This window comes from Hipposideros armiger, unplaced genomic scaffold (assembly GCF_001890085.2).
Source record: "Hipposideros armiger isolate ML-2016 unplaced genomic scaffold, ASM189008v1 scaffold_37, whole genome shotgun sequence".
Taxonomy (NCBI): domain Eukaryota; kingdom Metazoa; phylum Chordata; class Mammalia; order Chiroptera; family Hipposideridae; genus Hipposideros; species Hipposideros armiger.
Window position 1 is genome coordinate 3,656,469 of NW_017731387.1, and position 24,598 is coordinate 3,681,066.

Genomic DNA, 24,598 nt, shown 5'->3' on the forward strand with positions numbered 1-24,598 from the left:
CACCTTCATGGACCAAGCAGTTAATGGAGGGACACTCCTAAGGAAAACAAGACATCTGCATGTACAGGTGGGAAACAGCTGTACAGCTCGGGTACTGGCAGGTGCGTTCTGTGCTCCGCTGACCTCACCTGGTTCTCCCAAGTTGGGGCCAGATCAGCAAACTCAGTGACCACCACCGACCCACCCCCGCGGAAAGAATTCTAGAATACACTGCACACTCCCCAGAGCACGCGCCACAGCTCATCTTCTGCCACATCCACTTTGATATCAAGAGGAGGGTGGCACAGTACTTTTCCCAAAATGGCAATTTCCATGATTCTGCCCAAGCAGATATTAGGGGGTTTTCTATTAACATGTATTACATAGGTTTAAGATGAGTAAATGATTGTTAGAATCAGTTCCAATCAATATTCAATAATTGTCTAGTTCTAGTAAAAAAACATCCATCTTGGAAGCCCTGAGGGGTATGCCAACAGTGGGGAGAAACTAAAAACTAACATTTACTGAGACTACGTGCCAGACTTTCAGTGTCATTAACTCATTTAATCCTCACAGCAACCCTAGGACACAGGTACAATTACTAGCCTTAGTTTGCAGGTGAAGAAAACAAGGCACTGAGAGGTTAAGTAACTTGCCCAGGGCCATCCAGCTCAGCTGAGCTTAAATCAATGTGGTTGTGGCCTTCGGAGCTGAACCCCAGCATTCTATTCCTCTACACACACACACACTTCGTTAATTCCCAATTGCCACCCTCCTTCTCACGTGGTACTAGGAATGCACCTTCTTAGAGGGCATGCAGGGGGCAATGTGATCTAAGAACTCACCGAACACAAGTGAGGAACTAAAGCTACAAGGACCCCTCAGGCCCACAGCCCACTGCTCTTATTGTGATTCCTTGTTCCCCCACGAGGCCCGGGACAGTCGTGGGGGGACATCGTAAGTTCTCAGTGCTGCCTATTAATTCAATTTTAATAATACTGATGGGCAGACGGATGATGGAACTTCAAACACAAAAGTACAAACACGGTTGTACTGTGTGCATTCAGACATTAAGATCAACCCTTTCTAATTAAACGTCTTTCGAGGGCCAGCCAAATGGCGCATTGGTTAAGAGCTGGCTTGGGATGCCAGAGGGCCCCGGTTCGGATCCCACATATGAGGGCCAGTGACACTGCCCTCCACAGCTAAGATGCTGAACAACAGCTCAACCTGGAGCTGGGCTGTCGAGAGTCGCCAGCGATGGGTAGGCTGCAGCCCCTGCTGCAGTGGGTTGCCATGGGCTACTGTGTGTAGCCAGCAGCCAGCGTGAGCGGCCAGCAGCCACCGCGACTGTCCAGAAGCCGGCCACTGATCTGCCTCGCCCAGGAAGAGCGCAATGATGGTGCCAACTTGGGCCAGTGAAGCGACGTCCTCCACAACTAGACTGAAGAACAAAAGGACAGCAACTTGTCTGTTCCCCTTCCCCCAATTCCCCAATTTAAAAAAAAAAAAGTCTTTCGAAGCCCAGAACAAAAGGCCTAGCTGTGTGTAAGGGCATCTGGGGAAACAGGCCTGCAGCTCTCAGACACAACCACCGCGGCCTCCACGGTGACTGATCAGCGCGCACACAGGCGCTCACAGATGCACAGCGCACGGCGGGCGCCCGCAGGCTTGGCTTCCGAGGTGAGGCCCCGCAGCACCAGAACCACCAGCAAGGAGGCCGCCGGATGGAGACGCTGTCGCGTTGTGCGCCAAGGTTCCGGGAAGCCACCTCCGGAAAAGCGTCCCCCAGGGGGCGTCTGCGGGCTCAGTGACCCCGGAGGGCACGGCGGCCGCTGCACCAGCGGGGTCACCCCCGCCGCCCGCCCGTGCACGTTGCACAACCTCGCCGTGCGTCAGCTCTTGACCTTTCGATTGGGGGTCATCGTGACACTGAGCTCCCGGGGTCGCTGAACAAGCAGCTAATCAGTGTCTGGACGGGACGTGAGCTGCTCTCCGACACGGAAGAGGGGCCGGGAATGGTCACAAGCGACCACGCGGGGCTGCTCCGCTGGCCTCTCATGAGCCGCCTCGGTTTCCTTTCTCCGCAGTCTGTGCATCAGGATAACGGCCGCCCGGGGCGCTGAGCTGGGCCAGTGTGTGCGGCTGTATGGCCAACAGACAGTCTGGGACCGATGCCGGCCCCCAGGGTCCCGCCGAGGGGGGCCTCTGGGCCGTCAGCTCCGCACAGCCTCAGTCCAGGAGACCGGGCAGGAGACGGTGCTTCGTGGGGAGCTGTGACCTCCAGCCAGCCCGCCTCTGCTCCGAGGACACTGCTCTCACGCCCGGTGGGAGTGCCCTGCCCCCTCACTGTGTCCAGTGACGCCCCACAGACTGCTCCTTCCTAACTTTGCAAACTCCCTTCCCTACTTCTGTGACATGAGCGGCTGGCTGCCACCATGACACAGGCATTGACGGGGCAGGAGCCGGACGCAGTGAAGAGCAGGACTGACATCCTGACTGCTCCCCCGGGCCATTCTCTCTCTTCCTGGCCGGCAGGACCCTGACGTTCCCCAGTGGAAAACGGACCCTGTTGTGAGCTCAGCTAGAGGCTAAACCCTGAATATTCCCGCCACTCCCCTCCCCAGTGACTGTCTGGTTCAGGGAAGGACACGTGACCAGGACCTCATCAGTCACACACACAGGAATCTGCAGGTGTTACTGGATTTCTTTTCTGATGAAAACATAGAAAACAGGACACCTTCGTTTCTTACATTGGACGGTATTTTGTTGTCTGTTATAATTCCTGGAATCCTACAGCCACCTGGCAACTGTGAAAGCCACCAGAGGACGCGGCGCCATGCTGGCAGTGGCAGGGATGGAAGGAACTAGGGTCCTGATGAAGTCACCAGGCCCTAAGTTAACCAGCCCTGGCGCCTCCCTACCTTTGATGATATGGCGTTCCATTTTCTCCTTAGCATTGGAGACAGTTCAGTCTGGGCTTTGTGTACCTGCAGCTTAGCTAAACCCAGGAAATGCAACGTCTTTAAAAGGAAAATAACCTGAAGATATGCATGGAGAGGGAGAGGGAAAGAGAGAGAGAGAGACCCTTAATGATGGATTTAGAACATATTTTAATCTATTGTTTTAATCGTAAGAATGGCCTATCCTTTTACTCACATAAAAGCTGCTTTTTAACATTCCCTCAATAAACTTTGTATGAAAAGTGTTCAGTGCTGTACAGACTACAGAGTTGTGTTCTTTATCCGCAATGAAGACCAAAGTCGCTCTAAATGTTTCCTCAAACGCCTCAAGTTCATCAGCTAGCCCCACTGGACGCCAAGTCTGGCACCCATCCCAAAGCACGAAGGACAGAGCTCACCTTACACGTTATTCTGGAAAGAAAATCAATGTTAATCGTTCACATCATTAGCCCCCATTACCTGGCACTCCGAATCTCCCGGCGGTGATTAGCTGCAGACAGCCCCAAGCAGCCACACGACTTCCTACTGAGCCGGAACCGGGGACAGCCTGTGACAGTGTTTTGACTTTGGATGGACTAAGTAAAGGGGGAAACATCCCTGCACTGGGCAGACCTCTTACGAACATAAGTCCAATCAGATGAGAAACAGGAGCGCTGGGACGCTACGATCAGCCCCTAAAAAGTGTACGTGCTGCTCAGAATCCCCGAGCGAGAGGCGCAGTCAGGACCGGAGGGTTTGCAGCGTGGGTGCCCGCACAGCTACTATGCCCTCACTGCACCGCCCCGCACATCCCCCCGACCGGCAGTCAGAAAGCCCGGTACTCTCAGCCTAAAGGCGCAAATCTTCATTTGAAAGCAGTCCTTCCCTACAAAACCTAAATTAAATAAATGAAATGAAATTAAATACAAATAAAGCGGTCCTTTCCTTCCAGGTACTCTGGACAGTGGCTTTCTCGAGGCTCAGAAGTTTCAGATTTTAAAAAATATTTTCTCCAGTGTTTTAACCTTTAGCTCCTCAGCTGTTGAAGGTTTCCAATTCATTTGTCTGTTTAAAAATAATCTCCCTGTTTACCTTGTTAATGTCCCCTGCCTCTTTAACCGACACTGTGTGGCCCGTCACCGCTGAGCACAGCTGAGAAGATCACCTCTTGTCCCCGGTCTCCCTGGGGTCCTCCAGATTCTTTCCTCTCCCTGCTGACTCATAAGCAGTGAGATGGCAGCTGTGACTCTGCGGATCATCCTAGCAGCACGAATGTGATGAAAAAGGGCACAAGCACTGTGGACCGTAGCTCTTTCTTCCATCTCGGGGACACTCTGACCTTCTTGCTTTCCTGCGACAAGACTCTGTCTCCTTTCAGGTCGCCAGAGAGTCCCGAAGAACGTCCGTTACCATAGGCCAACTACGAAAGGGGCCAATGGAGAGCCAGGCTGCCTGTGCAATTTACCACGCTGACTGACAGGACACACTTGACCTTATTTGCCGAACACGGAAGCCAGGGAGTGGAACCAGACAGACTCATGAATCACAGCCCCGTTCCTTACTAGCTGAATGACCTTGGGCAAATAATTGAACTTCACAAATCTCCAGTTTTCTCATCCTTAACACAGTTCTGGGGCATAGCTGCCCCATGGAGAAAGCCATATCATTTACCTAAGACACGGTGCTCGAAATGATTAAATAAGACAATCCATATCAGAGCTTAGCCACCTAGCAGGGACTCAGGAGTTAGCTGTTCACGGCTGAGCAGACAACCCCCGCCTGCACCCCACCGGCCAGGGGGAGTTTCCTGTTTCCCCCGAGGGATCTGCCTGCTTCATACCAGAGACCCTCACCAGATTCACCACCGCTCCCCTTATCTTCACATTGCCACCCCGTGTCACCTTCTGTTTCCCTAACAGTTTGATCCCATTCCCTGTGGTCATTCTTTTGTCTTTTTCTCCCGTTCCCTCAAATAGCTTTCCTCTTACATCTTCCTTCTCTCACTACTATTCCTCCTGAGCCACTGTGCCAGGTGCTGGGGACAAGCAAATAAAGGACACACATGGTGGCAAAGAAGTGAAAGAGTCGAGAAGCCCTCCCGATACAGAGAGGTCCGTCCTGTAATGAGTGCCATGCAGGGCGCCCTGTGAACACAGGAAGAACGCTGCACTGACCCTGGGGACCCCCAGGACCCGGGAAGAAGGGACGGAGGCCCTGCTGTGGCCAGGTGCCCCACAAGCCACTGGGGAGACCTTTCATGCTCACAGCAGTGATGGGAGGCAGGCATCGCCATCTCCACTTGGCAAGAGAAGAAATGCTCACACGCTGCCTCACAGAGCTTCCTGAGCATTCACTGAGCACTTACTACGCGCCAGGCTTAGTTATAAGCAAATATAGTTTAAGTCATTTACCCGTTCCAACCACCCTGTACTATTCCCATGTCCTTTTTACTCAGGCACAAAAAGATTAAGTAAGTGGGCCATGGGCACACAGCTAGTAAGTGACAAAGCCGGGAGTATTTAAGTCAGCAAAATACATACATACACACACACACACACACACACACACACACACACACAGTACGTGACCAACAACAGGACAGGGGTAACTTACAAAGGAGCCAGCTGAAGGAACAGTGGCTAGAAATTAAATTGTCTGTTAGAAAAAGCATAATGGGAAAAACATTGATCATAGAACGTTTAAAAGGGCAGAATATGAAAGAATACATAAAATACGATACTAATTTTGCATGCATTTAAGGACTTATATACATAACAAAAGACTAGAAAATAATACTACAAACATTAAGACCTCAAGATGTCAGGATTACAGGGGATTCGTGTACCTTTCCGTTATACCGGCCTGTATTTTCTAAGTTGTTTTCATCTATTTTATTTGTATACACACATATGCACACGTACACAGATTTCTACATAAATGCATGAAAGTGGTCATATGCCTCGGCTTCCTTTTCTCGTTTCGGTCCTTCTCCCACTCACGCAGGCACCTTGCTCTGCTTGCGCAACAATAAATACTTCTCGTGATCCCTGCCCCTCCCAGGCAGGCCGGTAGGGCCGACTCCACTTGGGTTTTTTTTAGATTTTTTTTATTGGGGAATTGGGGGAAGGGGAACAGCGCTGGGGAATTGGGGAAGGGGAACAGACAAGTTGCTGTCCTTCTGTTCTTCAGTCTAGTTGTGGAGGACGTTGCTTCACTGGCCCAAGTTGGCACCATCATTGCGCTCTTCCCGGGCGAGGCAGATCAGTCGCCGGCTTCTGGACGGCCGCTCACTGCAGCTGCTGGCCGCTCACGCTGGCTGCTGGCTACACACGGTAGCCCATGGCAACCCACTGCCACAGGGGCTGCAGCCTATGCCGTCGCCGGCGACTCAGGGCAGCCCAGCTCCAGGTTGAGCTGTTGCTCAGCATCTTAGCTGTAGAGGGCAGTGTCACTGGCCCTCATATGTGGGATCTGAACCGGGGCCCTCAGGCGTCCCAAGCCAGCTCTTAACGATCGCGCCACTCAGCCCTCCACTTTGTTTAGTGGCCGCATTGGAGCCAACCAAGTGGGGATGCTAGGGTTTACTCAGCCATTCCCCAATGGTTGGCCCTTCCTCTATTTGCATTTGCTTCCACTTTTGGGCCACTATTAGAGAAAATCTCCAAGGACATGTCCTTCATCACACCAGGCTCAGCTCCAGTGGAGTGTTCAGGGCCCTGGCGCGCCGCCCCGGTGCTTCCGGGCGCTCGCTGGACGTGCTCTTCCTCACAGGAACCCTGGTATCTGGCCGGCTCACTCGCCGTCAGGAATGCCCAAGCCTGCCTCCGGGCTGCTCCTCTCATCTTTCCTAAGGTGGATTTGGGAGCCCTGGGTGCCCCCAGCATCCTAAGGTTAGTTCTGGTAAATATGAGTAACTGTCATCTGTCTCTTTCACCAAATTGAACCAGGTGAGTCTGTATCCTCAGTACCATCAACAGGCTCCGGCACATTTTAGTCAGTGAAACAAATGGATGGGTGGGTGGATGGATGGATGGATGGATGGATGGATGGATGGATGGATGGAGAGATGGATAATGGACAGAGGGACAGAAGATGGATGGATGGGTGGATCAAGGTCAGGTCCTAAAGGGTCTTGTGCATCAAACTTAAAGAGTATGAACTTTATCCTAAAAGGTATGGCAAATTATTGAAGAATTGTAAGCAGCAGAATATCATTATTAAACTTTGAAAAATGTTTTAGGCAGGAGTGTGGAAGATGGAGTTGAGGAAGCCAGAGTAAAAGCAGGTGCTGCTAGGAGACAACAGAAATGATCAAGTAGAAACGAGGAGGGCCGTCTCCATGCCAACCACTGGGCTAGACCTGCCCCACGCACCCCTCATCTCCCCACATCCCTGGAGTCAGGGTTCGCACTGAGCAGCAATGTTAAAGGGGAAAAGAACTCACCAAGAGTCATGCTGTTAATCAGTGCTGAGCCTGACTGGACCTCAGGTCCGGTGGGCTCTGAGCCCGTGAGTTCCCCAGTGCAGACGACGCTAAGCAAGACGATGACATGAAGGGGGGGGGGGTGAGGCAGAGGTGCTATTGGGAGGTGGGGAGGACATGGACTGGGCTTGTCAACTGAATACCCAGAGCAAGGATATCAGAGGGAGATTTTAGAATGACGCCCAAATTTCTGATTTAGCAATTTGGTGGTGTCACTCATCCCAAAAAAAAAGAAAAACAAATGGCATTTGAAATGAAAGATGATGAGTTCCACTTGGTACATGATGAACTGGACCTGTGCTTACGATGTGCCTGTATCTTGTATATGTGTGCCTCATCTGCGGACTCAATGCATTACCAACTCTCTGCTTCAAAGTCTTTGCATTTCCCAGGGCAAACTTTCCCAGCCACCAATATTAACATAAATCACCGTCGTCCTGTGTGAGGCGTACCTATCATTTCATTCATAACATAGTTTTTCAAGGTAGGATCTTATAATGATGAAGACCTTCAACACTGGAGTCAGATGTGGGTTTGAATCCAGCTCTACGATATACTACCCGTGTAGGACTGGGCAAGTCACTTTAAAATTTCCAATTGTTTTCATATGTAAAATGGAGGCAAACAAAAGAGCGTGAAGATTAAATGGTAGAGTGCATGTGACGCTCTGAGCAGAGTGTCTGACATATGAGATGTGCTCTCAGTAAGTGTAGAAACGATACACAGTGTATAGAGGTAACAGAGGCTGCAGAACTAACTAGTCAAAAATCATTTATCAAGTAACCAGTGTTCGAAATCTCCTATATATTCTAATAGTAATATAATTGATTGAAATCAAGCATTAAGGTCACAATAAAGCCAAAAGGGCCCTAAACTGAAGCACAATTAAGTTTGGGTGGTAACGGACATTGAAGAAAGAGAATGGATAAATGAAACCCTGACCACAATTCCAAATTTTTTATTTATCCATAATCTCAACTTTCTTTCCTCTTAGTTATTAGTTAAAAATCGAAAAATTGAATCATTTGTGGCTTTCTGGGAAATGCTAAAGGACTTGAAAAAAATCTAAAATATATGCTTGAGGGTATAACATGGACATAAAAATGGCAGGTAGACAGACGGTAAGCCAGCCTCTTTGAAACTCATTTTTTTTAAATCATATAGTATAAGATGACCCTTATAAGTAGCTTCAGGTTTCCTTCAATTAATCCTTTCTTTTTGGGGGTTTATCTTTTCTTTCTCAAAATATAATGGAAAATATAACATATATGCAATTATGCCCTTATTTTATTACAATCAGTAGATTGATGTTTTGACTAATCACGGATTACTGTGTGTTGGGAAACTGTGTAAGGGATAGATATTTCTAAATTCTACAATATTTATCATTTTTGAGTAAACATTTTCATTTTTCACAAAGGATTGAGAGGGCAAAAACAATGTCTATTGGAATAACTGAAAGACTGAGTTACATATCCCCATATAAGCTTTATCCATAGAAAATATTTCATAATAAAGAAACACTTACAATTGAAAAGATTATTTTATTCATATGGTCTACCAGATGAGGTTAGGTAATATGTAACATTCCGTTTCATGAACTAAGACTGTCTGACATCTGTTTTGTGGGTCGGCAGTTTTAAAACTAATTACTATGTGATTCCCAGCAAATCACATTGGATGTGATTTGCCTAATAGTTAATTGCCTAAATGTTTTAAAAGGCCTTCAATGGAAACAAAATGGTAACCAACTTTATTTCCTTTACTCTAAATAAAGATATGAGCCATAAGTTGCCAGACATAGATCTCAGATTGTGATAAACGTGGGGAACTCAACACTAGCCTAAGAAGAGGAAAGTCTAGAACACGCGATTGCGGAAAGATTGCCTAAGGCTCTGTTTAATTATTGGCACTATAAAAAGTGAGTAATATTTACCTGCCCATAATAGTGCTGTGTAAAAGTCACTTATCTTTCCTGCCAGGTGCCATATTTCTCACAGTTATTACAAAGAACGAGAAGAAATCTTTAGTCAGTCACTCATTCCTATTCTGCCATCCCACCACCTTACATACTTTGGGGGTTAGGGGGTTGTCAAGGAAGCCGATTTAATTAAAAAAAAAAAGTGCCAATTAGCTCGGGTCCAAAATGAAATCAGTGACTAACACCTTTGTTACTGAGGGGACAGCCAACGTTAAGCAATGGTTTGGCAGGAACTTACTGGTTCAGTATTTATCAGCCTTCTATAAACTCCCCAATATCTGGTGCCATCAGGGTGGTGAGTAATTGAGGGTGCTTGTTCTTAGCAAGCCCAGGTTACACGTGGACTGGAAGGGTCCTTCTAGTGTATTCTCACGCACGGAGCCCACCAGAAATCCAGCATTACGGGACCCAGCTCCTCGCTGACATGTCTTCAGCTCTTGGAAGTGTGGACCCAGGAAGCTGACAGGAAAGGTAAGTCATTAACAGCGCCACCAGCCCCGTGCAACATGGGTTCCGGTGACACTGTGGAAGCCCTTTTGGATTTTGGCAAAGATGCTTTGCACTCATTAGTTATCTGTCAATCATTTACAAATCTTTTCTGGGAATCAGTGAGCAAATAATGCTTTATCACTATCCACATGTATCCCTGTAATGTGAGTCATCGTAAGAGTGCTGTGTGGAGGTATCTGGGGAGCTGCGTGGGGGCGTGATGGTTCTTAACAAAGAACGCTGGGATGGAAAAAGCCCACACTTGCCAAAAAGAAATGGTTCGACTGTGCCTTGACTGGGAAAAATAACTAATAAAAACTGAGGTTGTGATTCATGTAGTGTTTTTCCCCAGCACGGTGGGAACATAAATTGCTCATTAGCTGTCACCGCTCGGGCTGAGTTCTGAGCACCTGGTATTCCTGTCACCTGTGAACCTCACTCCAGCCCCTCTTTCACAAAAATGTGTTCATTTCTCACCAAGTACCGAGTAGCTATTTCTATTAAATTCGCCTGACAGATAAGCTTCAAAAGACCAAAGTAACTCATTAATGCAATGTTTCCTCGGCCGGCCAGCCGCTCCACGGGAAAGCAATGGAGGGACACACAGCAAGGAACATGTTTAAAACCTCCTGTTGGACTTATTAGGGATCTGGTAATGCTAGCGAGCCTCAACAACGTTTTGCACATTTCATGAAATAATCCTGTCTCATCAGAAGCACATAACAAAGCATGAAATTCAGTTGTTTTTGTCATTACGTGTTTTACTAGCCATATCCCACAAGGAAGAGAATTGCGGCAGATCAGTCTTTAAATTACCAGCATCCTGTAAGATCCTCCATTGGGTGTCAAACAGCATCTGTGACCAAGACAGGACTGGCGTCAAAAACGAAATGGAAACATGTGTGTGTCTTCCAAAGTTCCCTTCAGGAGGGTGGGTCTCTCCCCTAAAAGCCGGGTTGGGTTCACCCACCAAACTGCGTGCTCGTCAGCGAGGATGCGCAGGCCTCCAGCAGTGTCCGGAGGATCTGAGGGAGGATGCTACCTTACGGACTGGGCAGTGCGGACAAACGGGTGCCTGATACTCGGGCGTGAATAAGAGGACACCCATGGATTCCAAAGCAGTGACGGGTGTAAAATGTGCCACAGAAATATACGTCCCTCCTGAGTTTCCATGGCAAATTAGAGAAGAAATCACTGGTTTCAATAAAAATCATATTTTGAAATCCACTATGTATTTCAAAGAAAACACTAATGGAAGTAAATAATACCTAACGTGGTATTAATGCAACATAGGCTGGCTTGGTTACCTGTACACATGAACTCCAAGTTCAAAGGAAAGGCAGCGTGTTTACCAGGCCGCACTGCCAGCGGGGTCTACCAGCTCTCACTGCGCGAGCCAGCCCGTTTTAGACTGTCTACCTTCCATGGCTTATCCCGAAATCAGTCTCCTAACCAACTGACCATGAATCCCCAAGGTGTAGGGAGGTACATTTTTTAAAATAATCTTGACATTTGTCTCAAAAGATGAAAAGCCAGGAGAGCAGCCAAATCCTGGCTCCTATGGTAAGTATCCAGCCCCCCCACCCCACCCCACAAGGCTCCACAAATCGCTTCAGGACACGTTCGAAACAGGGCCCCCTGGTTCTGACATGGGGCCCGGAAAATGTTCTATTCACAAACGAAATCTCAACATGCCTCCTTTTCAACATCCCAGCGGGGAATGGCTCATAATATTTAACACAAGAAGGTATAATCGATTTTAATGTATTTCATCCATTCTCCCAATGTCATGAAAACACAAATACAAAAGTGTGTTTTTGAAACAGACCAAATCAACGGACCATTTCGCTTTATAAAAACCTTTCAAAAGCTGGCTTCTCGGCCCTGAGCATCAACAGGTGTGTTCAGTAGATGAGGCGGGCTGTAAGCATGGACTGACAAGCTGCTCGTAAGGACACAGCTACGGCCGCACGCAGTGCTCCCCGCTAGCCAAGCCCAGACACAGAATTAGATTCTCCCTTAACCGGCACAGCCATCAGAGGTCTTCAAGCAACATTAGGGCTTAAACCGAAGGATGGCGCTGACTCCAGGAAAGGCTGAACCAGCTGCTCTGTTTATGGAAAATCATTTTTATGTTTTAAGGATGACTGACAGACAAACGACGGTTATTTAGACGTGGGTGTTTTGGAGGCAAATAGGAATGAAGTGAACCTGTTACTTTAAAAAAGAGAATGATGGTATTTATGGTGATTTAAAAAAAAACTGATGGTAATTTTTTCCAACTTTAAAATTCAGGCTTTCAAAGTGAAATATGGATTTTAGAACTTGTGTTTGACAGCTTCCCAGTATTTATTTATTTATTTTATTTATTTATTTTTTTTTTTTTTAAGCTGAGCCATCCTGCTACCTGTTGGCAGCTCAGTGGCTGCTCAGCTCGGGCTGGACTCGAACCGCTGTTGCTCAGAGCTCAAACTCTTGAGCGAGCTCTTAACCAACTGAGCCACTCGGCCGGCCCCAGCTTCCCAGTATTTAAAGGTGTCTGACAGGACGAGCGGTAATATTAGTGAGTACAATTTTCAATATTGTATAATGAAATGCATCAACATTTGGAAATTGGCCACATTTGATGAACCTATATTTCCCAAACTACCAGTTTAAGCTGTAACAAAATCATGCTTATATGAAGATGCGTTTGAAGCACAAAATGAGCTAATGCGGTTTCAGACTTCACGTGTGAGCTAATAATGTTTAGGAAATGGCACTTGCGGAGTTTGGGGGCCGTGTCACAGAATAACATCTAGAATTATCTGAAAAAGCTATTACAATACTCCCCCCCCCTTTGCTAGCCCCATATATTGAAAATCATATGGTCTCATATACTTCAGCCAAAGCAATATATCACCACAGACTGGGCGCAGAAACAGAGACGCAAATCCAGCGGTCTTTTATTAAGTTAGACATTAAAAAGATTTGTGAAAATGCTGCTGTTTATGAATTACTTTGTTTCGGAAAATAGTTCCTTTTAATGTAAAAAGGGTTATTTAAATTAATATGTAGTGGGGTTATTATTTTAATAACAGTAAATAAATTACTATATTTACAAATAATTATTTTTTATTTTCCTAATTTTAACTTCTAATACAATTAATAACAACAGATATAATTCACATAAGCAAAAATTTGGGGGGGAGGTTCCTAATAATTTTTAGGAGAACAGTTGCTACACCTGTTAACATACACACAGGTATATTTCTAGGATTGTGCCATGTTATTTTTTGATTACTGAAAGAAATAACAGCAAAGAACTGACATGGATGACCATAATCACCCAATCCTTTTTAGTTTAAAATACATATTTACTTGCCCCGCTAAAATACTTTACTTCCCAGCCTCCCTGGCAGCTAAATGTGAGTATGTGTCTAATTTCTGCTCATAAGATGTCAGCAAAGGTACTCTATGCAGTACTTTCAGGAAGTATCCTTAAAAAGGAGCGTGAGTTCTCTCCCCTTCCTCCATGCTGCATCCTGGTAGCAATGGCTGGCTCTCTAGCAGTGATTTTGGAGCATGAGGACAAGAGTGGAGATAATAAAACAGAAGCAACCAGGTTCTGGACAACTTCATAGGGACAATTGTGCCATCCCTGGATTGTCATCTCTCAACTTCTCTTATAAGAGAGAAACAAAAGTCTTATTTAAACCTTATTAAACTGTTGTCTGGCTTCTCTATAATATATATACTGTCCCCCAAAATACAATTCTGATGGGGAAAGTGCTGTATATAAACATTTTGGGTTTTCCAAATAGAATATCAGGAGAAAAAAAAAAAGTTTGTTCCATTAGCAAAATCAAAACAAATAATAACAAGCAAAAATCAAAATCAAAACAATATGGGAAAAGACATGTGTTGCTCTAAAAATCCAGATTTTATTATTTTGAAAAACAACTGGGATATGCAACAAGAGCCTAAAACTACCGTTGGGCATTTGAGTAATAGTTCTTTCATGGTGAAGAGTGATCCAGGTTTTTCCGTAGATTCAAGCAAAGAATAACTTTAAAATTATGGAAAATGTATTATACATTCATCATTTTGTCAGCATTAACCTCACAGTAGAAGTTTTATTTTATTGGGATAAAGAGATAGACTACCCTTTTAATCAACGGGCCAATGTACAAACAAGCTCAGATTCACAACTTGGCTAATTGCTAGGCATGATAAAAACACTGGTTGACAAAACATGAATAAATAAATGACCACACGCTTGGAAGTGCTACCTGCCATGTTTCAAAGTGTCAATCATATCTCTGGTCATCACTTAAAGAATTAATATCTGCCAATCTTATCATCTAGAAAGTATTTACAGAGGTCAGGAGAGCTACGTCTGACTTTCCTATGCAAAGAGGTGGTGACATCAAGGGGGTATGTCACAAGCCTAAGGCGACTTAGTGGATTTAAGCTGGTTTGGAGTTCCATCCAGCAAGTCTGGTCCCCTGACCCCTGCGTCCCTCAGCCTTCCACTCTGTACGGCATAGCTCCTCTCTACTTCTGAGTTAATCATTTCTTGGCCACTATCTGCCAAGAGTTCTTATCTCTTTTGCTGTCACTTTATAACAGGGTTCTCTTATCAACCTGCGTAGTGTCATGTGATCACTTCGAGCCTATCAAAAGTTTCCAGTCTTCAGATTAGACACCATCGTGAAACTGGATACATGGTTTACAGCAGGTCAGCAATGCTGGAAAAAGTACAGAGTCCAGGGGAAGACTTGCTTGCAGCTTTCTGAATTCTTGGATTTTTTTTTTTTGCTTTTGCTTTTTCCTAACTTTCACTAAGGGTCACTGTAGTGTAATGTGTCCTCCTAAGGCCACAAAATTTGACAAGCTGCATTTTTTTTCTTATGCTCAATGATTTCTGCTTTAAGCCAAAGAACCACCTGCAATTTCACTAAGAATGTCTTCTAATTTGGATACTGGGGATTTACAAGAGACTCTAAAGCATGGATTTACACCTGTTGGTAAGTAGGAGCTGCTCTATTTATCATCTTTTTATATTTTGCTATCAGGTTAATATACGTAAGTTAATCTCACTGATGCATTTCGTATTATAAATCACTGCGTTTCCTAGTGTCCTTATGAAAAGCACACAAGCACATGTATATATTACACATTTATCTTTTTTGAAGTTCAAAAAAGCAAATGGGTACTTCAAATATTATTCATGAGATCCACTGTTTTGGGATGTCAGTCTATTAGCCTAAAACAGGTAGGAAAATATATCAATTTCATCCCTAATATTTTCTGATAATTTTTAATCAGAAATAATAAGCTAAGATTTGAACAGTTTGAAACAAGTTAACCATATGGAGTGATAGACCATTGACCAAACTTTCATGGATAGCTTTCAAATATTTGAGAAGTTTCAAGGCACACAGCAGTGCGGTATCAGTCATTGCAGACACTACAGAAGATCTTTTGATTTTCAGGCAAATGAAAGTCATGCAAAAAAAAAAAATCTCACTATCATTAGCTAAGGATTAGAAGTTAAGGGATACTGTTTGTTTTTCAAAATAATGACCATGTCTTGTTTTTCTAAACAGAAGTACATAAAGTACTAATTTTCATTTTTAGAAAAGAACAAAAAAGGGAGAGTCACAGCATCTTGCTCGTGTCACAGCCAGAATGCACTCAGTTAATCCTAACAGGGCAGGACTGAGGGGCAGCGAGGCCAGCGGCCTGGCATCGCCGGCCTAGCGAGGCCTGCGCCTCTCCCCCAGGCCTTCGGAGGCCTGGCCTTCCCGTAGCACTTTCCTGGGCTGTCGGCCGGGATTTCCTGCGAATCGCGGGGCCCATCCTGAGCTCTGCGCCCCGTCTCTGCAGGAGCCGAGGCTTCGGCTCTTCCCGCTTCTGGCTTGACAACCAGCTGACCCCAGTGGGTGCAGTGATTGCTTTTTTATGGGCCCACTACACCCTCACGCATATCAGTTGAGGAAATGGTTACCAAGAAAGGTCCTGTACTTCCGAAAAGGAACACTCGGGCTGGCAGGCGGGACTCGATTGCTCTGCAGATAAGGGGCTGAAAGGGACGCGAACCGATTTCGGACCTTCTCGCTGACCACCACTCCCTCCGGGCGGCGGCCGCGCGCGCCACTCCGCGCGCTCGGGCCGGGAACGCGCGCGGCGAGGGCGCGCCCGCGCGGGGAGGGGGTCCCGGGACCACACGCGCCGATCGCCCACCGCGTGGCTCAGACCTCGGGGTGGACTAAACCGGGTCACGGAGTGGGAGGCGGCGCGCTCGCATTTCCTCGCGCCACCGCGGAACCGCACGTCCCCCACCGCACCGGCTCTGCGGCGGCACAGGCGCGTCCATCCCGAGCGGAAAGCACCCCTGCGGGTCGGGTGACCCGCTGGCTGCAGGGGGCAGGGAGCCCCCCGGGCGTCCGCACACCCCAGAGCCACAGCTAGAGGCCGGGCCTCCGTGAAAAGTACCGAGCAGGCGCCCCGCCGGCCTCCCCAACACCCCACACCTGCCCAGGCACTTCCGGGCGCCAGATCCCGGGGTGACAGAATTCTGGGCAACTTTCCGGTGAAAGCAGCCTCTTTCCGGATCTTGTTTGCAGCCCCCCGCCCCTTGCCGGCCCAGGCAGCCTCCTCGCCCATCCCCCCCGGTGCTGCAGCCCCGCAGGTGGCCGTGAGACGGCCCTGTTTTCAGCATCTCAGTTACCCAGAGGCGGCTGCTGGCACTGAGAACCCATCCGCTCAAGGGGTAGGCTCCGAGGGTCATCCCCAGGGCTCCCGGCTGAACAGACTCCCCGGATGACTGACAGAGAGAGAGGACAGCGTGAGGCCGTCCACCTCAACTGCTGGGTGGGAGGGGCGGACCCCAGCGCTGAGGGCCGTTGCCTCTTGGACTGGGGTCTGGCTGCCCAGGGCAGGCCCACTGGGCAGAACCCATGCGGCAGCTGTACAGTGTCTGCGCCCCCCCTCCCCCAACCCCAGCAGCTTTGAGATGGGATAGGGGTGCTGAATGGTTCACAAGACTGAGCCCAAGTATGTGGGGGTCAGTCAGGATTTCCAACTCCACATTAATTCTGATGTGTCCTACTAGCAAATCTGCCTGTTTATTTAAAAAGCTGCTTCTGTGGGTCCCAGCTGGGCACGAGTTTTCTTCTATGCACATTGGTGGTTCCATGAAAAATGTGTCCAGATGTCTGTCTGCACTAAGAGAAAAGTGGCACTAAGACAGTGTTCCTTCCTCCTGCCTGTGGCGAGATAACCCATCAGAGGGGGTTCCCGGAAGAGCACTTGGGTCATACCCAGGCCGCAGCTCCCTTAGGTAACTCTCTGGGGTGCACTGTCCAGCCTCCTGGTTTCTGCCTTAAGTGTTCCACATGGTGAGTTTACTGAGTGACAGGCCGTAGTGATCTGAGAGAGAGAACGAAGTGCTTGTCTGTGTCAGCCAGAGCCAGATGTGTGGTCGGAACCAAGCCACGCGGCGAGCAGCATGGGCGCTCCTGCTGCGGGCCCACACTATGCTTGGGTTTGCAGTCAGTGCATGTGATGCTGCAGATGAAAGGCTCTAGTGGAAAATGTTATACACATGAGCTACGACATTGCGTATTATCCACAGGGAGCCGTGTCAGCAAAGGGAGGGGCCGTAACGCCCAGTGCAGACACTGGACACTGTTGATGCCAGGACATAAAGTTGCTGTCTGGTCCTTAGCACCTTTGGCGGCTGATTTTCTGCAGTGATACCCTGCAGTACGCTCTGTGCCCACAGGGAACTCTGAGAGGAAATATCCTGAAGTGGAAGGTGACATGGCCCATTGTGTCACCCTAACCTCTCGCCGGCTTAATTTGCAGTGTCCCTAGCATGCCAGTTACCCAAGCCCAGGTTTGGACCTGGCTGCTGTGAAGCTAACTCTGCTGCCCCGCCCACCTCCCAAACCGTGTCTCCACCCACCACTCTGACCTGACCAAACTGAAAGGATCTTCAGCGCCTCCCTTACAAAACCAAGCGACTGCCTTATGGAGCGGGGAACAGGCTTGGCAGGGGTTTTTCACTGGACGCCTCCACCCAGACACAATGCCTGGGGTTGTCTTGGCTTCAGCCTTGAACTTGACTGAGCTAGAGAAGGGCCCTGGGAAGGTTCCCACCTGGAGGCCCCCCCCACCCCCACTGCCAGGAAGCTCCTCCCAGTCAGACATCTTGCTCCCCAAGTCCAGAACCTACCTCAGGATCAAGCTACTTCTTTGGGTTGAACTTGCTCACTCTGCTCCTTATTGGAACAAAAACTCCTCTGAGAAATCTGGTTGGCTTCAAGGAATTTCAGGAGTGTGTGGGGGGGGGGGGGGCGATGACTGGACATTGTGGCCTCAGCGGGTGCTGGGGGCCTGGGGAAGAGCTGAAATATGACCAGTGTGAGCCTGAAGAGAGGACGCCCAGGAGGACATGCGGACAGAAAGAAGCAGGCATGTTAATGAGGGTTGCTTTTTCTTGGTCTTTTGGGAAGTTTCAGGCGTGTTTTTGTGTGTTTGATAAGCAAGAAAAGACATGCTTAACTTTTAAGCTCCAAATAATCTGAATACAGAAGACAGTAAACAGTTGCATCTGGGGATGATGTCACTGGCCCCTGAGGACCATGGCAGGAACCTCGGGGTGGTCATGGGTTTCCTTCTGGTCAGCTTCCTGAGAGGATGAGTCCGGGTGAAGTTAGGGGTAAAGAGACAAACACCCAGGACGGCGGCCTTTCCCGACAGCATAGACTTGCGGCCCGGACTCTGCAGCTAGTCTAGTGGGCTTGGCCGTGCTGATGAAAGGATGGAGTCAGAAAGGTCAGGTGCCTCATCCAGGACCACTCGGCTCCTCAGGAGAGGGAGCTGTGAACCGAACCCAGGGACTTCATTCTGAAATCCAGGCTTCTTCCTCAAGGAAGGGGCGACCGCCCTTATTGACGGAAAGGAATTATGACTAAAAACATGGTTGGTTGACCCAGACTTTCTTCCAAAAGGCATTTTGGGATAAAGACAGACGTTTGTAAATGGCTCTTTACCTCCCTGTTCATTGCACAGTGGAAATCGGACTTAGATCCTGGCAGAAGGGTGGGATGGGAGGGGTGGGCCGCAGGGCAGGGAGACGCCTGGAGCCCTGCGGGCAGGGCGGCGGGGAAGGGCCTCCTGGGGTCTGGGTGAGGCTTCGCGGGTATGACGGTCACTCCCAGGGCTACTGACAGCGGGTGTCACAGCATCTATTGGGCCTGAGGACGGCAGGAGAACCACTCACAATGAGTGCAGTTTCCGGAGAAGAGGACTTTTTTCCCTAAGAAACAAACATCAGGGGTCTCCTGGGGGAGGGGAGACCGCTGAGCCACTCCCCGCCCCTTTTAAGCGGGTCTGACAAACCCAGGCGCGTCTGCAGCAGGGAGTCTGGTCCCACGCCCGGGACCCACATTGATCCTGGTGGGTGCTGACTCCCGCCTCGGCCCCACCAGGCGCCACCTCCCCCCGCGGGCTACACAGGACTGGACAGAAAACCCGTCTGAACGCTCCGCCGGGTCCCCAAAGCGACTTCCCCCAGTTTCCACACCAGAAACCCAGGGAGGAAGCGAAAGAACCTGTCCCCAGCTTCGGCGCACGCTGGCCACCATCTCTGTGTCGCAGAAGTTTTCTAGAGGTGGGAAACGCCAATACCCTCTGAACCGCGCAGCCCTCACGCCCCCAACTCCCGCGCCACTGCAAGTCACGCTTCTCCAAACCCCCCCTTTCTCTGCGGCCCAAGAGGGACCCCAATTGCTCGGCCGCCCCAGCTCTGCGCGGTACTCTCATCTCGAGCATCGGAAACCCCCAGCTCGGGGGGTTTCCCAGGCAGAAGCCCCGAAAGTCCATCCAGCGCTGCAAGAGCGCGGGACTCGGGGACCTTCCCTCAGGAAACTGCCAGCGCGGCGGGTCAGGCGACCGCTAGTGGGCCGGGGACCCCGGGCGCTGCAGAGCTAGTGCCCCCTCGGCTCCACGCAGCGCCGGGTGGCCCGACGGCCCAGCAGCAGCCTGACGAGCGGCCGCCATTCATTGCTCTGGTTTGTCCCCAAGAGGGACGGGGTGGTGCCAGTCACGAGTCCCCCAGTTTGCAGCGGGAGCTGACGCACATTTCCACATCAGAGGAACACCACCTGCCCAGCATTACGCCCCCCGAAGGGCGCCGCCATCCCAAGGCCTGAGGCGCCCGGACCCCTGGTGAGGACAACGCGCCCCAGAGAAAATGAAGTCCGCAGCGAAGCCTTTCTACAGAGCTGCAGACGCGCAGGATCCGAGCCAAACGCCCCCAACCTCGCCTTTCCCTCGGGGCCAGGAGGGGAGGCGGTGCGGGGAGGGGTGGCGGAGCCCGCTTTCCCGAGGTCAGTGCGTCCCGCGCCTCTCCTCCCCAGTGAAGACGCCCAGGACATGCGGGGTGTGGCCCTAGGGGTCGCGAGCGAGGCCGCCCCCGAGGCCCACGCCCGCAGCGGGGCCCCCCGCGCCTGTGATGACGTCTTCAGCAGCTGTTGACACCGGCGCAGGAAGGGTTTTATTTCGTATTTTTAACGAGGCACGACTGCGCACCTATCCCGGTTTATTTTTTTTCAAAGCCTGGGTCCCTACGACGCTCCCCGGCGATGTGTGCGCCGGTCTGTACTGAGCTCGAGTCCTTCTTTTCTTAAAACCCAGTGCAGGGGCCGCGGGGCGCGGGGCCGCGAGGCGGGGCTGGCAGCCGCGCCCCCTGAGCTCCCACGCGGGCTCCGGAGTGTCGCTCAGCTCCTTTCAGAGGAAAGAGAAGAGCTTTCCGCCCAGCTTCCGAGCGGGCGTGGCGGGGCAGTGAGGCGAGCCGCGTCCGTGGGCTGAAGCGCGGGCTTCCCGCTCCCGCAGGCCCTCGCGGCCTCTTCCGGACGTTTTCTAGAGACTTTCAGAGAAAGAAAATCCAGGTTACTTCGGGGCTGAACAGCACACACGTGCTGCGCGAGAAGTCATCGTGCTGGCCTCTTAGAAACACCCGAGAAGCAGGCCCGGGGAGGCGTCGGAAACCGTTTCCAAGGGTGTAGCTGTGCCAGTGTCGTGTGGGGTTGGGTGGGGCGCGCAGGACACGCGGGCCTTCCGCTCTGGCCTCGCGGGGACCCGTGCTGGCCAAGCCCAGGAAACCCGGCCTGGCCGCGAGGATCTCGACCTTGCGTCCCTCTGCGGCCCGCACCCCGCAACACGCGGGGCGACAGGCACCCCTTGGTCAGGTCAGGGGCAGCCCCCACCCCGCGCTCTGAACCGAGGCCGCAGCGAGGGGCGGGGCGGCGGGAGCGGAGCCTGGCAGCGGGTCCTGGCGGAGCGCAGAGCGAGGCCCCGGCTGCAGCCGGCGCGGCCCCGCAACGCTGAGCCCGCGTCCAACACGCCAGGACGGGCTTCCCACGCGCATCAAGGCTGCGGGAGCCTCCCGGAGGCGTCAGCTGTTATCATTGCAGCCGTCAATCAACGCTCTCAGCCAGGACCCGCCGGGACGAGCCCAGGGGACCCGCCTCGCCGGAGAGGAGCTGGGGGACGCGGCGGAGAGGGGAGCGACGTTCGCCCGGAGTTGGCAGGAGCGCAGGGAGGGACACTGAGGGCGCCACAGCGGCTAAGGCCGGGCTGTGTCCCCGCGTCCCCGGCTCCGGCCTCACGTCCCCCGCAGCCGGTGGATTGCGGAGCGCGCCTCCACGCGGAGGCCGTGTCCCCTGCAGAGGACGGCGGCTCTGCCCGCCCGCGGGGGTGTCGTCATTTATTCCAAGCGGGTGGGTGTCTCTGTCCGTCAGTCCAGAGCTCCGCGGCCTCCACGTCTAGGCCACAGGCCCGGTCCCCCTCCCATCGCAGCGGCGCCCCCTCCCGCTCACACTGCGGCCTCTGCCACCTGGCTCCATCCCCAGGTGACCGACCAGAGGCGCCACGGTGGCTCCTCCTCTCCAGCTCTACTGGGGATGGGGGGGGCGGTGTCTGGGAGACATTGCGGCCCATCCCAGGTCACAGGGCGGCGGGTCCCCGCTGGGGATGGGCGGAGGGCTGCAGAGCAGAACTAAAGGGTCAGGGGACCTCGGCGGGCGATCGGGACGGGGAGTTCAGAGGGCGGGGCCAGGTGCGCCCGCAGCGCAGCGATGCGCGCCGCCGCGTCGGAAACCGGGGACCGCCCCTCCCTGTGCGTCGGCCCCAGGTTGGCCACTCTGCTGCTCCCCTAAATCCCTTGTGAAGCGACCCAGGAGAAGGTCAAGTGTACCCCCGGGGTCTCTGACAAGAACCAACGCCAGTGGAAGAGCCGCGTCTGCCTGGTTCACCGCAGACCGGGTTTCGAGGTCACCGAGGGAACCTGGACGGCGCTGGCCCCGGGGAGGCGTCTCTCCGTGGAGCTGGAGGCCTGCGGCTCTCAGAGAAGGAGGGTTTCTCTCCGCCTGAGACCCCCCGCGCCTTTGGTGCCCCTCGGGTCCCCTGCTACCCAAGCGGAGCGTCAGCCTGTACTGGTCCTTCAAAGCAAGGCGGAGTGCTTTGGCGCTTTCCTGGATGGTAGGCTGTGCGTTGTTTTTAGGGCGAACTTTTAAAGCCTTGTCCCCAGCCCGAGGAGATAAATGAATGCCAGCTGGCCCTCTGTCACCATCACTCCTGGTCTTTGGGGGGAAGGGGGGGGAGGACGGGAAAGCGACTGGTCTGGACTTCAGAGACTCTTTGGGTTCTGGATGGACCACCAAGTTCCCCTGGGCTAGGTCAGGTTCGGCCTCAAGTCCAGGTCACATTGCAATGGCACGCTCCTGTCAGGCCTCTTTCTACTGTCAACCCTCTTAGCCTCTTCCTGCGCTACCCCCGCCGCAAGGCCCTCCCTCCTGAGGGCTGGAAGCTCCCTCCCAGGACCCAGAGTCGAGTCGCCCCGCGCCGCCCGCCTGGTGCTGGGGGCGCCCCGCGCTGCCGTGGGAGGAGGTGCTCTTAAGCAAAGGCTTTGTACTCAGCTGACTTTCTAACTTTCCCTGAACCCACCAGCAACGCCCGGATCTGAGCACTGACATGAACTCTTTCTGCAATGCGTACACATATATTCTTAATTGGACTGACGGGGCTACCTGATATGGTCAGGAAAATCTGAGCATCTTAAGCGTCACTAACTTTGGCAACTTCGGGGCACTCCCCCTTGCAAGCTAATGGACACAGCCTCCACCCCAAGTTTAAACGTTTCCATGAAACCAGAAGATGAAGCGAATACTGAAATTTAAACAACTAAGATTCTGAATATATACTGAAGAGCAACAGGACGGGTCAGTGTAGCGAGCCAGCACTGTCCGAGTTGCGGGCTGGATGGGTGGTGAGCGCCCCATTTCATATGGAGGTGCAGCTTACGCACAGTGGTTACAGTGCTTCTCAGTTCAACAAATGCTGGACAGCAGTTGGAATGTGTGGTGTCTATGCCCTTCAAACAGAACCAGCTCAGGTCCTTTGAGGTTGAAATTCACCCCCTCTTGCGTGGACTCTGATAATTACCGGCTCTCTGAGCAGACACTGAATAGGAGGCATTTCACATGCAGTCAGGAGGCTGGGACAAAACATTTTCATGTCGTTGGGATGAGATCTGAAAACGTGTAAGATTGGCTGGGTTGGTGGCCCAAGAGCTCGCCTAACAGACGCTTTTTAAAACTTTTTTTAAAAGTGCTGGGCCCCTGGGGCCTCGGCTCACCGAGCAAACACCAGCGTGAAAAAGGAAAGCCCAGAATGGCTGCGTTCCCCGTGGAAGCCCAGTTCACTCGAACTTAGGAAGTCTGTCGCCAAGATAATGGGGGGGGGGCGCGTTTATAAGCGAGGGAAGGAACTGGGCAGAGTGGACCAACAGGGGTAAGCGAGCGACTGAACTCTAGGCGACGTGGCTGTCCCCTCGGTGAGCAGAGACGCTCGGCCACTCCCGGGCGCCAGGGCCTCTCCGCGGACCGAGTGCGGCGGGGACGCAGCGGGCAGACCCGGGAGCGCCGGCCAGCTCCGCTTTTGAAAAGAGCGGTCAGCTGAATTCAGCGTCTCCTCCCCTGCAGGTTGTTGAAATCCGTGTTCAAGTCCGCCCCCCCCCGCAGGCCCTTGCGCGATGCAGATGCGGGGGTGCAGCCCACACCCCACCCCTCCTCCCGCTCCCCCTCGGCTCCAGCGCATCGCCGCCCTAGCCTTTCATCCGCCGCCGCGGCGCTCAGGCAGAGGTCGCCGCTCGCCCGCTGTAAGACCCGGCGGCGTTCGCAGCCCCCGCCCCGGGCCGGGGCGCGGTGGGAGGGGGTTAGGCGGGGTGAAGAGGTTGGGGCCGCGAGGGGACTGGGGCCGGCGCGGGACCGGGGCGTGCGCCGCCTCCTCATTGGCTGGCGGCTGGGGTCCGACCTGAGTCCGGAGCCCGCGTCCCCACTCACTGTCCTCGCGCCTCATCCCAGCCGGCCCGGCCCGGCCTCACTCACCGCCCTTCTGCGCCTCGGCCCCTTCCTTCCAGCGCCGTCACCCGCGGGGCTGCTCCGGGACGCGCCGGAGGCGGAGAGGAGGCGGGAGAGGAGGCTGGAACTTCACGGTCCGCACTGGAGATAGCGGGCGCCGGGGAGCGGGGACCGGGAAGGGGCGGAGAGCGGGGGCGGGGAGGCAGACCCTGCCGGCCGGGGGCGGGCGGTGGCGGGGCGGTGGGAGTCGCCCGGCCGTCCGGCAGCGGCGACAGCGGCCCCGCGGCGGCACCTCTCCCCCGCCGCCCGC

General features: G+C 52.1%; 1 protein-coding gene across 2 annotated transcripts in view; it reads left to right on the plus strand.

Annotated features, from left to right (window-relative positions):
- The first annotated feature begins 14,556 nt into the window (after window positions 1-14,556).
- NR5A2 (nuclear receptor subfamily 5 group A member 2) overlaps window positions 14,557-24,598 on the plus strand; it is a 103,992-nt gene continuing 93,950 nt past the window's right edge. Inside the window, exons 1-2 of one of the 2 annotated variants that reach the window (XM_019638042.1) lie at window positions 14,557-14,887; window positions 17,152-17,174. In XM_019638042.1, the coding sequence (XP_019493587.1) occupies window positions 14,820-14,887; window positions 17,152-17,174 (91 nt within the window). In that variant the 5' untranslated portion in view covers window positions 14,557-14,819. The remainder of the gene's footprint in view (window positions 14,888-17,151; window positions 17,175-24,598) is intronic. The other variant, XM_019638040.1, reaches the window with a different exon arrangement.